Source organism: Tursiops truncatus, chromosome 13, assembly GCF_011762595.2.
Source record: "Tursiops truncatus isolate mTurTru1 chromosome 13, mTurTru1.mat.Y, whole genome shotgun sequence".
Lineage (NCBI taxonomy): Eukaryota > Metazoa > Chordata > Mammalia > Artiodactyla > Delphinidae > Tursiops > Tursiops truncatus.
Genome location: NC_047046.1, coordinates 37,526,403 through 37,541,829, shown reverse-complemented (window position 1 = coordinate 37,541,829; position 15,427 = coordinate 37,526,403). Strand labels below are relative to the sequence as shown.

The window sequence follows — 15,427 nt, the reverse complement described above, 5'->3', positions numbered from 1 at the left end:
ATGTCTCATTAGTCTCTTAATGTATAGTGTGTCTTTTGACCTTTTTCTTTCAAACTAATGAAGTATTTGAGATGCTCTGTTCATGGTATATATTAAATCATCTGGGTTTTTTTCTTGTTTTTCTTTTTTTTTTTTTTTTTTGAGAAGTGTATCCTTTAAAGTGTTATTACAATTTAGGCTTTTTTATTTTAAAAATTATTAACTTAGTAGGGATGCATAATTTCAGCTCTACCTCCTAAAATATTTTTTAAACATTGTGTTTAGTAGTTTTATTCAGGAACATTTCATTGAGTACTTACTTTGTGCTGAGATGTTATATTTTAGTATTTGCTATGCTAAATAGTCTGTATACTAATGATAACATTTCACATTTTAGTTAACAAAACAAGGCAAGATAAGCTAGATTAGAGTTTTGCTATACATGAAGTAAGGGCAAGGTGTGATAGCTAGGGAGTCAACAGAGAAAAAAGTATTCTGAACTCAAGAGCAGGGTTGAGTTTATGACCATCATGGGATTTATGGTCATGTTGAGAGAGGATAACATACTTCATTTAAACATACTCCAGATTTCAATACTCAGGAGTTCAGTACACGGGAACCAAGTGTGGGCTTAAAGGGAGGAGGGCTGGGAGTGGTTACCTGACGTCCTGATAATGGCGGAACTGTAACATCATGCCTCTGTGATTCCTAGACAGAAGTTATGTGTTGTCTGTATTAAATGAATATACCTTGCTTTATTAGGGAAGACAAAGGCTGTCAAGGAGAGAGAGAGACATTGTTTATATCTAGTGATTGTATTGTAAAGTCTTCTGCTGAGTTAAGATTTAAAAACAAATTATTTTCTTATTAGGGATCCAACAATTGCAAAAGGAATACATATACTTAAAAATAATAGGCATTTCTTGGTATTAATTGAGAATTAATTTACAGTAGCATGTATTAAATATGTCACTGTTTTACTAAGGAAGTATTTGCTTTGTTTTTAAGCCCTTAGAGATTTGTTTGATTCCATGGATAAAACTTCTTCTAGTATTCCACCTATTATTCTACTGCAGTTTTTGCACATGGCTTTTCCACAGTTTGCAGAGAAGGGCGAACAAGGACAATATCTTCAACAGGTAATCAGGGCAAGGTTCTGTGGTTTTTATTTTGTAAATGTAAAATTTAGGCGTCCTACACTTACTGGATTATATTTGGAAATACAAATAATCAGTCCTCTGTAGTTCACACCACCATTATCTCTTGCCTGGAGAGGTGCAGTAGTCTGTTAACTGATCATCTTGCTTCTGCCTTTTGTGGTGTTTCTCTATACAGCCCCAGAGTCCTTTTAAAAATGTAAATAAGATTATGCTGGTTTCCTTGTTCAGTACCTCCTAGTGACTTTCTGTCTCAGTCCTAAACAGTCTAGCTCCTGGCTACCTCTCTGAGCTTATCATGTGCTACTCTTCCCCTTGCTCAATTCTCTCCAGATACACTGACTTCCTTGCTATTTTTAAAAAACCCCCCAAGTATCCTCTTTCGGTAGGGCCTTTGCTCTTGTTCCTTTGGCTCCCAGGTGCATGGCTTGCTTCCTCACCTCATTCAGGTGTCATGGCTCAAATGTCAAGGCATCAGAGGCTTTCCTTGACAGTCCTATTGAAACAGCACACTTCCCTTCCCCTAATCACTTTCTTTTTTTTTTTTTAACATCTTTATTGGAGTATAATTGCTTTACAATGGTGTGTTAGTTTCTGCTTTATAACAACGTGAATCAGCTATACATATACATACATTCCCATATCTCCTCCCTCTTGCATCTCCCTCCCATCCTCCCTATCCCACCCCTCTAGGTGGTCACAAAGCACCTAGCTCATCTCCGTGTGCTATGCAGCTGCTTCCCACTAGCTATCTGTTTTACATTTAGTAGTGTATATATGTCCATGCCACTGTCTGACTTCGTCCCAGCTTACCCATCCCCCTCCCCTTGTCCTCAAGTCCATTCTCTACATCTGCATCTTTGTTCATGTCCTGCCCCTAGGTTCTTCAGAACCTTTTTTTTTTTTTTAAGATTCCATGTATATGTGTTAGCATATGGTATTTGTTTTTCTCTTTCTGACTTACTTCACTCTGTATGACAGATTCTAGGTCCATCCACCTCACTACAAATAACTCAATTTCGTTTCTTTTTATGGCTGAGTAATATTCCATTGTATATATGTGCCACATCTTCTTTATCCATTCATCTGTCGATGGACACTTAGGTTGCTTCCATGTCCTGGCTATTGTAAATAGAGCTGCAGTGAACACTGTGGTACATGTCTCTTTTTGAATTATGGTTTTCTCAGGGTATATGCCCAGTAGTGAGATTGCTGGGTCGTATGGTAGTTCTATTTGTAGTTTTTTAAGGAACCTCCATACTGTTCTCCATAGTGGCTGTGTCAATTTACATTCCCACCAACAGTGCAAGAGGTTTCCGTTTTCTCCACACTCTCTCCAGCATTTATTGTTTGTAGATTTTTCGACGATGGCCATTCTGACCAGTGTGAGGTGATACCTCATTGTAGTTTTTTTTTTTTTTTTTTTTTTTTGGGGTACGCAGGCCTCTCACTGTTGTGGCCTCTCCCGTTATGGAGCACATGCTCCAGACGTGCAGGCTCAGCGACCATGGCTCACGGGCCCAGCCGCTCTGCGGCATGTGGGATCTTCCCGGACTGGGGCACGAACCTGTGTCCCCTGCATCGGCAGGCGGACTCGCAACCACTGCGCCACCATGGAAGCCCCTCATTGTAGTTTTGATTTTCATTTCTCTAATGATTAGTGATGTTGAGTATCCTTCATGTGTTTGTTGACAATCCCCTAATCACTTTCTGCTCCCATATTGCTTTTTTTTCCTTCATAACCCTCTCTTCACTTGAATTTGTTATATTTTGTTTATGTTCCCCATTAGAACTTTTTCTGTTTTGTTGACTGTTGTGTATTCCTAGTGTCTAGAATAGTGTTTAGCATAATGATGAATTCACGAAACATCTCTTGAATGAATGAATAAACTATTCTGGAATTCTTCATTGTTTTGAAGATCATATAATATTTAATTTGGCTTAATATTTTTTAAGAAAAAAACTTCCTTCCCCTTCTCTAAGGAAACAGTAATTACTTTGGAAGCATTTTATAGATCAAACACTGTAATAGCCAGGATTACTTACTGTGTCACTTTTTAAATTACAGGATGCTAATGAATGTTGGATACAAATGATGCGAGTATTGCAACAGAAATTGGAAGCTATAGAGGATGATACTGTTAAAGAGGTAATTGAAATACATTTGTGAATATAGACTTTGATTCTCTATCCCACCCCCACCCTAAAGTCAGTTCATCTTAATAGGTAGACATGTACTTGAATACTTTAGATGCTGAATCTGTAGTTGGAACTTGACAGCTTGCATTTGATGCTTGAATTCAATGAATTATTTGCTAAATTTAATCAATTGAGATTATTGAGCATCTGTAATTTTTTGGTAATATTTTTTGATCAGTAGAAGAATTTTACAGAAAGGGATTACATTTTAAAAAGTCTAAATGTGTGTTACTAAACTGGATTGTGTGGGAGCCAATGTACATTAATATCCATATGAAGTAAAGTTGGAATTTTTATTTCATCTTAACTTTTGCAGACAGATTCTTCATCTGTACCAGCAGTGACACCTTCTAAAAAGAAAAGTTTAATTGATCAGTTCTTCGGAGTTGAATTTGAAACTACGTATCCTTATGAGCCAAGATTAGTATGACTGTAATCGTAACTTAGAAGTGAATTGGTATAAATAGCGTTGTTGCCTGCTGGAGTGGTGGGTGGGATATGAAGGAAAATTCTTCAGAGGTTTTTATGCTTAAAAAATATGGAAATTAGGAATTTGGAAAAATACACCCTTTGGAGTGCTCTTGAAGTTTAGATAAATGTACTCTTTAAGGACATTCATATTTTTTCCTAAGAACACCTTTAGCAGAATACCTCATTAATTCACCTCATAGAGAATTAATTTTTAATTATGAAATGGGATAAATCAGCTAAATTATATACATGAGATTGATATAATTAATAAAACATGAATTTAGGAGAATACTATTTTCTACATCATGGGTGGAAACTTAGAAAAAGATTTATCTATCGTTGGGTTATTAAGACCATTTTAAGACTATAAATACCAACTTAAATTTGTTGAGAGTTTATCCTTTTACACACATTCATTAATCCGTACTGTTGGTAAGTGAATGAGCATTTTTAAGTATATTAAAATGAATCTCTATTGGAAGACTGGAAATGTTTTAAATACCAGTGAATGATGCTATTAATTTTAATAGCATTAGGATAACTTATTCAAGATTATATAACAAATTGAATGCCTATTGGAAAATTCCTTATCTTATTTTTCAAAGCATGAAATGTACAGAATCTGAAGAAGAAGAAGTCAGTAAAGGAAAGGAAAGTCAGCTTCAGCTTAGCTGTTTTATCAATCAAGAAGTCAAGTATCTTTTTACAGGACTTAAGTTGGTAAGGACAATTGCAGTTCCTCCCCATTGTTCGTAGATTCTGTATTTGCAAATACACCTACTTGCTAAAATGTATTTGTAACCCCAACATCAGTACTCATGGTGCTTTCATGGTCATTTGTAGATATGCACAGGGTGACAAAAATTTTGAGTTGCCTGACTCACACTGTTTCACCTGAGGTCCCCAAAGGTGATGCTCTGCCTTTTGTTTTTTTGCGCTACACGGGCCTCTCACTGTTGTGGCATCTCCCATTGCGGAGCACAGGCTCTGGACGCGCAGGCTCAGCGGCCATGGCTCACGGGCCCAGCCACTCCGCGGCATGTGAGATCTTCCCGGACCGGGACACGAACCTGTGTCCCCTGCATCGGCAGGCGGACTCTCAACCACTGCGCCACCAGGGAAGCCCGCTCTGCCTTCTTGTTTCAGTGCTCATACTATAAACAAGTACCCTTTTTGCAGTAATTTTAATGCCACATTTCTTGCATTTTTGTGCTTTTTGTTGGTGATCTTGCTGTTTATAATGGCCTTCAGGCATAATGCTGAAGTGCTGTCTGGTGTTCTAAGTGCAAGAAGGCTGTGATGTGCCTTAAGGAGAAAATAACCTTTGTTAGATAAGCTTCATTCAGGGATGAGTTATAGTTTACTTGACTGTGAGTTCAGTGTATGTTAAGGTGTCATTAAATAGCAGAAACACACATAAAACAAGGTTGTGTATTGATTGGTTGACAAAAATGTTGTGGCCAGAGGCTCGAAGGAGGCCTCTGAGGGTATTATAATGAGGATATATTAATAATTGTGAGGTAAAAACTGGGGTTGTACTGAGCAAATACGGGCATGTAGTCATTCTGCCATTGCACTAGTATTAAAGTTGAGGCCCTAGAATTTAAGTGACTTAATTGGTTTGTGGCAGAGCCAGAAATAAAACTTGCTTGTCTTATTATTCAGTTAGTACTGTTTCCCCAGTGCCATACTAAAGAATCCACCCTAATGAGCAGATTGATGAAAAAGAACAATTTTGCTTGCCTAACATTTATTTGATATGGTTTGGGGGAATATGTACATCTCTTGAATGATGGGCAGTGAATTGGGGCAGGGATTACATTGAAAACAAGATTATTTGTTGTCAGGGAGCTCTCATTTACAGTTTGGGGTAAGATTGGTTAGGGGAAGTATTGGTAAATGTTTCTATAAGAAACAGATAGATAAATAGTGCTATTCTTTGCACTGTGATAACTGAGGGAAGAGGTGTGGTGAGGCATAATGGCTTTTAAGAGAAGTTCACTTGAAAAGCATACGTAAATATATGCAAATCAATGTGATAAACCATATTAACAAATTGAAGGAGAAAAACCATATGATCATCTCTCTAGATGCAGAAAAAGCTTTCCCCAAAATTCAGTACCCATTTATGATATAAACCCTTCAGAAAGTAGGCATAGAGGGAACTTACCTCAACATAATAAAGAACATACATGACAAACCCACAGCCAACATCGTTCTCAATGGTGAAAAACTGAAACCATTTCCTCTAAGATCAGGAACAAGACAAGGTTGTCCACTCTCACCACTGTTTTTTTTTTTTTTTTTTTTTTTTTTTTTTTTTTTTTTTGCGGTACGTGGGCCTCTCACTGTTGTGGCCTCTCCCGTTGTGGAGCACAGGCTCCAGACGCGCAGGCCCAGCGGCCATGGCTCACGGGCCCAGCCGCTCCACAGCATGTGGGATCCTCCCGGACCAGGGCATGAACCCGTGTCCCCTGCATCGGCAGGCGGACTCTCAACCACTGCGCCACCAGGGAAGCCCTCACCACTGTTATTCAACATAGTTTTGGGAGTTTTAGCCACAGCAATCAGAGAAGAAAAAGAAATAAGAGGAATCCAAATCGGAAAAGAAGAAGTAAAGCTGCCACTATTTGCAGAAGACATGATACTATACATAGATAATCCTAAAGATGCTACCAGAAAACTGCTAGAACTAATCAATGAATTTGGTAAAAGTAGTAGGATACAAGATTAGTGCACAGAAATCTCTTGCATTCCTATACACATGATGAAAAATCTGAAAGAGAAATTAAGGGAACACTCCCATTTACCATTGCAACAAAAAGAATAAAATACCTAGGAATAAACCTACCTAAGGAGACAAAAGACCTGTACACAGAAAACTATAAGACACTGATGAAAGAAATTAAAGATGATACTAACAGATGGAGAGATATACCATGTTCTTGGATTGGAAGAATCAACATTGTGCAAATGACTGTACTACCCAAAGCAATCTACAGATTCAGTGCAATCCCTATCAAACTGCCAATGGCATTTTTCACAGAACTAGAACAAAAAGTTTCACAATTTGTATGGAAACACAAAAGACGCCAAATAGCCAAAGCAATCTTGAGAATGAAAAACGGAGCTGGAGGAATCAGGCTCCTGGACTTCAGACTATACTACAAAGCTACAGTAATCAAGACAGTTTGGTACTGGCACAAAAACAGAAAGATAGATCAATGGAACAGGATAGAAAGCCCAGAGATAAACCCACACACATATGGTCACCTTATCTTTGATAAGAGACAAGAATATACAATGGAGAAAAGACAGCCTCTTCAATAAGTGGTGCTGGGAAAACTGGACAGCTACATGTAAAAGAATGAAATTAGAACACTCCCTAACACCATACACAACAATAAACTCAAAATGGATTAAAAACCTAAATGTAAGGCTAGACACTATAAAACTCTTAGAGGAAAATATAGGCAGAACACTCTTTGACATAAATCACAGCAAGATCCTTTTTGACCCACCTCCTAGAGAAATGGGAATAAAAACAAAAACAAATGGGAACTAATGAAACTTAAAAGCTTTTGCACAGCAAAAGGAAACATAAACAAGATGAAAAGACAACCCTCAGAATGGGAGAAAATATGTGCAAATGAAGCAACTGACAAAGGATTAATCTCCAAAATTGACAAGTAGCTCATGCAGCTCAATAACAAAAAAACAAACAACCCAATCCAAAAATGGGCAGAAGACCTAAATAAACATTTCTCCAAAGAAGATATACAGACTGCCAACAAACACATGAAAGGATGCTCAACATCACTAATCATTAGAGAAATGTAAATCACAACTACAATGAGGTATCACCTCATTATAAGTCAGAATGCCCATCATCAAAAAACGTACAAACAATAAATGCTGGAGAGGGTGTGGAGAAAAGGGAGCCCTCTTGCACTGTTGGTGGGAATGTAAATTGATACAGCCACTATGGAGAACCATATGGAGGTTCCTTAAAAAACTAAAAACAGAGTTACCATACCACCCAGCAGTCTCACTACTGGGCATATACCCTGAGAAAACCATAATTCAAAAAGGGTCATGTACCACAATGTTCATTGCAGCTCTATTTACAATAGCCAGGACATGGAAGCAACCTAAGTGTCCATCGACAGATGACTGGATAAAGAAGATGTGGCACATATATACAATGGAATATTACTCAGCCATAAAAAGAAACGAAATTGAGTTATTTGTAGTGAGGTGGATGGACCTAGAATCTGTCATACAGAGTGAAGTGAGTCAGAAAGAGAAAAACAAATACCATATGCTAACACATATATATGGAATCTAAGGGAAAAAAAAATGGTTCTGAAGAACCTAGGGGCAGGACAGGAATGAAGATGCAGACGTAGAGAATGGACTTGAGGAAAAGGTGAAGGGGAAGGGTAAGCTGGGAAGAAGTGAGAGAGTGGCATGGACATATACACTACCAAATGTAAAATATATAGCTAGTGGGAAGCAGTCACACGGCACAGGGAGTTAAGCTCGGTGCTTTGTGACCACCTAGAGGGGTGGCATAGGGAGGATGGGAGGGAGATGCAAGAGGGAGGAGATATGGAGATATATGTGTATGTATAGCTGATTCACTTTATTATAAGCAGAAACTAACACACCATTGTATACTGCAATAAAGATGTTAAAAAAAAAGTAAAAATAAAAGCATACAGATACTAGCTTACCGCCCTAAGTCCTATAAAAAATTATGATGCAAGTTTTGGGGCATCAAAACGTGCTGTAAATGTTAATTGGAGAGTGTGGTATAGAATGTTTTGGCAGGGACTCTCCAGGGTGTATTCTTCGTAATTTTATAAAATTCCAGGAAAACTAAGTATACCTGGAACTTCTAGATGATCATGAATTGATGATAATGATATGTAGCTTACCTGATGAGTAACATTGTACCATGTATTCTTTCTTTAACAACATGTATTAATGCGATGTTGTATTTGTTGTCTTGGTAATTTTTTAGATTTCTTATCATCATTCGTTTTATTTTTGAGTAATTTTGCTCCACATTTCTTTACCTCTTTGTTGTCAGATAAACTTGGTTAAATGTTAAAAAGCTACTCCATGGTGCTTTCTTTTGTAATTAGTAATTTAAAAATATCAAACCTGAAACAATTTTTATACAAGTATAACATGCTTGTTGAACATAGAATATATACCAAATAGATCTCCAAGTTTTCTCCATGTACAAACTCATGTAATTCTAACAATAGCACTGTCACGTTAAATGCTGTTAGCACCATTTACAGACCATGCACCATTTACAGATGATGTCCAGAGGGTTAACTGTCTTGCTCAGTGTCACACAGGCTGTAAGGAGTGGAATGGCAGACATGATGGTTATAAGATATAATGGCTAAAGGCTTTCCCACATTTATTAGATTAACAGAGGTTTTCTGTGTTACGACTTTTCTCAGATTTAGCAATAACTGATTTGTTCTGGAAGGCTTTGCTAAATAAAGCGTAAAGAACAGGGTTATCTGCATTCTCTTAATTTTCTTCTAATATGAATATTCTGTTGATCCATAAGTAGAGGAATACCATGAAAGGCTTCCTTAGGTTGTATAAAATACAGTATAAACTCTCAGAATCTGAGCATTTGGGTCATAATTAAAAGACTTCAAATATTATTTACATTCTGAGGAGTTCATGCCAGTAAAAATTGATGCCTTTTAAGAACTGAACCATATCTAAAAGCCTTCCCACATTGTCTTCATTCAAATTATTTCTCAGGGGTATAAATCCGTTGACGTCCTGTGTGTTGTCTATTCATTAGTAGTGCTGATAATTTTTAAAAGAATTAAAGATATAACTGTATTGCAGAAGAAAATTCTTTAATGTTTGGACTTCTGTTATGTTCTTTTTTAGCGACTTCAGGAAGAAATCACCAAACAGTCTCCAACATTGCAAAGAAATGCTTTGTACATCAAATCTGTAAGTTTTGGAATCCAGTTCCATTTACTAGAAGGGTTTCCAGCTAATTAATGTTACCCAGTCTTTGTTCTTACCAAACTGAGGAATTAAAAATTTGCGTGGTATTTGTATGTTACAGAATTTCTTTCCACTTTTTCTCCTCAGTCCAAGATCAGCCGGTTGCCTGCTTACTTGACTATTCAGATGGTTCGATTTTTTTATAAAGAGAAGGAATCTGTGAATGCCAAAGTTCTTAAGGTTAGTAATGAACTTTACTATAATGAATTATTGTAATTCTTTGAAGGTAATTCATAACTTACAATAGGTTTTTTTATTCTTTTAGGGGTAAACTCACTTTAAAATACTATAAGTAGGGAAGTTATTAACATTAGACAAGTGGTTCTTAATCAAGAATATATATTGGAATTATCTATTGTCCTTTTTATTTTAAATCATACACACGCCTGCCCCTCAACTGCCACCAAGCATCTGATTAAGTGGGGCCTTAGTAGGTCTTACATTTTTCAAAAGATTCCCAGGTAATTCTGATGGATGCCATCCATTCCCCAGAAATATTGCCCTAGACCAGATCCTCAGTTCCAGAGATACTGGTCCAGTAGGTTTGGGGACGGGAGTGGGGTAAGGGGCAATATAACACACTCTATTCTAGGCGGTTCCTTTCTTCCAGGTGAAAGGAGAGTGTTAAATTACTGGTGCCCAAGGAATACTTAAATTGTAATCGTTTGACGTCAGAGCTAACCTTATGATTTATCTGTTTTGTTGAACTGTAGCTCTGCTGTGCATCCATAGCGTCTGATCCTTGGGAGAGGTATATGTAATTTTAGCCTCTTGAGCTGAAATTTATAATACATTTTCAGATATACTTAGGGTCATAGGAACAGGTTAAATGTAGTTGAAATATCTGCTAGTCTAGTATTTCTGAAATGCTTCTTTAATTGTTTAAATTAAAAAAAAAACTTATTTGGCTGCATTGGGTCTTAGTTGCAGCACACGGGATCTTCATTGCAGCATGCGGGATCTTTTGTTGTGGCGCATGGGCTCTTTGCAGCATGCGGGCTTCTCTCTAGTGGCACATGGGCCCTAGAGCATGTGGGCTCAGTAGTTGCAGCACTCGGGCTCTCTAGTTGTGGCGCACGGGCTGCAGAGTGCACAGACTCAGTAATTGCAGCATGTGGGCTCTCTAGTTGTGGTGTGTGGGGCTCCAGAGCACACGGGCTCAGTAGTTGCGGCACATGGGCTATCTAGTTGTGCGTGGGCTCTAGAGCACGCAGGCTTAGTTGCTCCTTGGTATATGGGATCTTAGTTCCCTGACCAGGGATTGAACCCGTGTCCCCTGTATTGGGAGGTGGATTCTTAACCACTGGGCCACCAGGGAAGTCCCTGTTGTTTAAATTTTTGGTAACTCCTCTGCGGCCAGTTTCATGGGTTAAAATGTTTAATGGAAAAGTTAAAAAATTTTTTATCTTAAAGTTAGGACCACGGGCTTCCCTGGTAGCGCACTGGTTGAGAGTCCGCCTGCTGGTGCAGGGGACACGGGTTCGTGCCCTGGTCCGGGAGGATCCCGCATACCACAGAGCGGCTAGGCCCGTGAGCCATGGCTGCTGAGCCTGCGCGTCCGGAGCCTGTGCTCCGCAACGGGAGAGGCCACAACAGTGAGAGGCCTGCGTACCGCAAAAAAAAAAAAAAAAAAGTTAGGACAAGATTGAAAATAAACATATTTTCAAATGCTTAGATTTCCACGTGATTTTTACAGTTCTTATTTTCAACTTTATTTGAATATGAAAGCAGTACTTAAAAAAGTGTGATAAATATTTTAAATAACTACCTTTATAAGTCTGTTTACCCTTTTTCTTTTGGTTTGTATATAGGATGTTAAATTTCCTCTTATGTTGGATGTGTACGAACTGTGTACACCAGAACTTCAAGAGAAAATGATTTCTTTTCGATCAAAATTCAAGGATCTGGAAGATAAAAAAGTAAATCATCAGCCAAAGACAGTAGGTTCTTATTGGTCATTTTCTAATCTTAATATGTTTATCTTTAATCCGTGTCCAGTATTCATTTTATATTGTTAACCTGTTAGTAAAAATGGATGAACCTGTGTTTAGCATATATACAAATCTTGCAGATATTGGTGCAAGCCCTTAAAGTTTTAGGTGTGTTTTAGCATAAGAAAAAGAACTCTAGCTATGCTAAATGGGTCCTTCATGGTAGAATAAACTTAATATTTTCTTTTCCCATAAAAATCTTCAGCTTATATTCCTTTTATATCAATATTTATTTCCTCAAAGCACTTCACGTAAAATCTTGCCTTGTAAAATTCAGAGTATTTTATTATTTTCCTTGTAAGGCATCTCCATTTTTTAAAATGGAGTTAGTGTTATCGAATATTGCTTCATTATGCCCACTGTGACAACTTAAGTCATATCTTTTAACAAGCACCTATAACTGTTAAAATTATAACCTTAGCAACTTTATATATTTAATAAATTGTATATTTTAAATTCAGAGAAGGGACAGCTGAATTATATGTTGGATTTTCTTCAAAAGGAAAAAGATATTTCCTGGTAAATAGGAATATTTCCAGTGTGATATTATATAGCAAATTTTAAAATTAAATTCTTCTGCAGGTTACTGTGTGTGTGTGTTAAAAGCAATTTTAAAAAAATTAAACTTTATTTTGAGATAATTGTAGAATCACATGAAGTTATAAGAAATAATAGAGTACCTTTTACCCAGTTTCTCCTAGTGGTAACATCTTGCAAAGCTGTAATACAATATCACAACCAGGATACTGACTTTGATGTAGTCTAGATGCAGTACATTTCCTCTACCACAACGATCCCTCATGCTGTCCCTTTGTAGCCAAATCCACTCTCCTTTCCCCCTACCCCGTTCTTTTTTTAAAAAAAATTAATTAATTAATTTTTGGCTGTGTTGGGTCTTTGTTGCTGGTGCAGGCTTTCTCTGGTCGCGCGCGGTGACTGGGGGCTCTTCTTTTTGTGGTGTGCGTGCGGGCTTCTCGTTGTGGTGACTTTTCTTGTTGCGGAGCATGGGCTCTAGGCGTGCAGGCTTCAGCAGTTGTGGCTCACAGGCTCAGTAGTTGCGGCGTGCGGGCTTCAGTAGTTGTGGCTCGCGGGCTCCGGAGTGCAGGCTCAGTAGTTGTGGCGCACGGGCCTAGTTGCTCCACGGCATGTGAGATCCTCCCACACTAGGGCTCGAATCCGTGTCCCCTGCATTGGCAGGCAGATTGTTAACCACTGAGCCACCAGGAAAGTCCACTTCTTGTACTTTGGTTAAATTTATTTGTGACTATTTTATTCTTTTTGATGTTTTTGTAAATGGCAGAGTTTTTAAAAATTTCATTTTTGCATACATTGCAGTTGATCTTTGTATATTGATCTTACATCCTCTACTCTCCTGAATTGGTTTATTAGCTGTTTTTTTCTCTTATTTTTTTTGAAAGAGATTGTGTAGAATTGGTGTTAGTTCTCTTTTAAACGTTTGGTAGGATTGTCTTGGTCAGACAGTCTTGGCCTGCAGAGTTCTTTTTCAGGAGTTTTTTTTTTTTTTTTTTGTGGTACGCGCGTCTCTCACTGTTGTGGTCTCTCCCATTGCAGAGCACAGGCTCCGGATGCGCAGGCTCAGCGGCCATGGCTCATGGGCCTAGCTGCTCCGTGGCATGTGGGATCTTCCCAGGCTGGGGCACGAACCCGTGTCCCCTGCATTGGCAGGCGGACTCTCAACCACTGCGCCACCAAGGGAAGCCCTTTTTCAGGAGTCTTTAAATTAAAAATTCAACTTTATAGTTATGGGCTATTCAAATTTATTTCATATTGGGTATGTTTTGGTAGTTTGCCGTTTCGTGGAATTGATCCATTTCATCTAGCTTGTCAATTTTATGTGTGCAGAGTTGTTCCTAGGATGATGATTATTCTGATGTTAGCACGGTGTGTAGCGATATCTGTCCCCTGTTTCATTCCTGATATTGTAAATTTGTGTCTATTTTTTTTCTCTTTGTCAGTCTTGCTAGAGGATTGTCAATTTTATTGCTCTTTTCAGAGAACTAGCATTTCGTTTCATTGATTTTTCTCTATTTTTCTGCATCTCGTTTTATTGATTTTTACTCTTATTATTTCTTGTTTTCTGCTTGCTTTGGGTTTATTTTCCTCCTCTTTTTCTAGGTCCTTATGGTGTGGGAACTTAGATCTTTTATTTCAGACTTCCTGTTTTCTGATGTGTGCATTTAGTGTTGTAAATTTCCTCTTAGCAGTGCTTTCAGATTGTGTCCTACAAATTGTTGTATTGCATTTCCATTTTCATTATGTTTCTTGTATTTTTAAAAAATTTGAGACTTCTCTTTGACCTTGGATCATTTAGAAATGTCTTGTTTAATATACAAGTGTTTGGAAAATTTCCTGTTATCTTTTTGTTACTGATTCTAGTTTGAGTCGATTGTGGTGAGAAAACACCCTCATGTGATTTAAATTCCTTTAAATTTGTTGAGGTTTGCTTTATGGCTCAGGATGTGATCTATCTTGGTAAATGTTCCATGGGCACTTGAAAAGAATGTGTATTTTACGGTTGTTGAGTGGAGTATTATGTGATGTTGATTAGATCCAGTTGGTTGATGGTGTTGTTGCTTTTTCCTGTAACCTTCCTGTTTTTCTGTCAGCTGTTGAAAGAGGAGTAGTGAAATCTTCAACTAAAATTGTGGATTTGTATGTTTCTCCATTAATTCAGTTCTGTTAGCTTTTTGCTTTTCATGTTTTGTAACTGTTATTTGGTGCATACACATTTAGGATTGCTCTGTCTTCTTGGTGGAGTGATTCTTTGATTATTATGCAGTGTCCATCTCAGTTTGTGGTCATTTTCTTTGTTCTGTAGTCTACTTTATCTGATATTAATATTGCCTCTGCTGCTTTCTTTTTGTTAATGTTTGCATGATACACCTTTTTCCATTCTTTTACTTTAAATTTGCCCATGCTATATTTGAAGGTAGTTTTTTATAGACAGCATATAGTTGGGTCATGTTTTTTAATCCTGTGTTAACCTCTGTCTTTTTATTGGTACATTTAGACCATTTATATTTCATGTAATTCTTAATATGTTAGTGTTTGAATCTATTTTATATTTTGCTGTTTGTTCTGATTTTTGTTTCTGTTTTCCCTTCTTGTAGGTTACATGAACATTTTTTAGAATTCTAGTTTATGTATAATTTTTTTTGAAAAATTTGGTTTTTAAAAAATTTATTTTATTTTTGGCTGCATTGGGTCTTTGTTGCTGCACACAGGCTCCCCCTAGTTGCGGCAAGCAGGGGCCACTCCTTGCTATGGTGCGCGGGCTTCTCACTGCAGTGGCCTCTCGTCGTGGAGCGTGGGCTCTACGGCTTTCGCGCTTCAGTAGTTGTGGTGCACGGGCTCAGCAGTTGTGGCTTGCGGGCTCTAGAGCGTAGGCTCAGTAGTTGTGGCACATGGGCTTAGTTGCTCCACATCATGTGGGATCCTCACGGACCAGGGCTCAAAACCATGTCCCCTGCATTGGCAGGCGGATTCCCAACCACTGCACCACCAGGGAAACTCATGTGTAATGTTTTTTAATGTGTTTCTTTGTATAGCCTTTTT

General features: G+C 37.9%; 1 protein-coding gene across 2 annotated transcripts in view; it reads left to right on the top strand.

The window, feature by feature from the left end:
* Nucleotides 1-15,427, top strand: part of USP14 (ubiquitin specific peptidase 14) — a 46,643-nt gene that overhangs the window by 27,976 nt on the left and 3,240 nt on the right. For both annotated transcript variants that reach the window (XM_004322016.4, XM_019930560.1), the window contains exons 7-13: nucleotides 988-1,118; nucleotides 3,205-3,285; nucleotides 3,652-3,737; nucleotides 4,412-4,526; nucleotides 9,738-9,803; nucleotides 9,948-10,040; nucleotides 11,672-11,800. In XM_004322016.4, coding sequence (XP_004322064.1) covers nucleotides 988-1,118; nucleotides 3,205-3,285; nucleotides 3,652-3,737; nucleotides 4,412-4,526; nucleotides 9,738-9,803; nucleotides 9,948-10,040; nucleotides 11,672-11,800 — 701 coding nt within the window. The remainder of the gene's footprint in view (nucleotides 1-987; nucleotides 1,119-3,204; nucleotides 3,286-3,651; nucleotides 3,738-4,411; nucleotides 4,527-9,737; nucleotides 9,804-9,947; nucleotides 10,041-11,671; nucleotides 11,801-15,427) is intronic.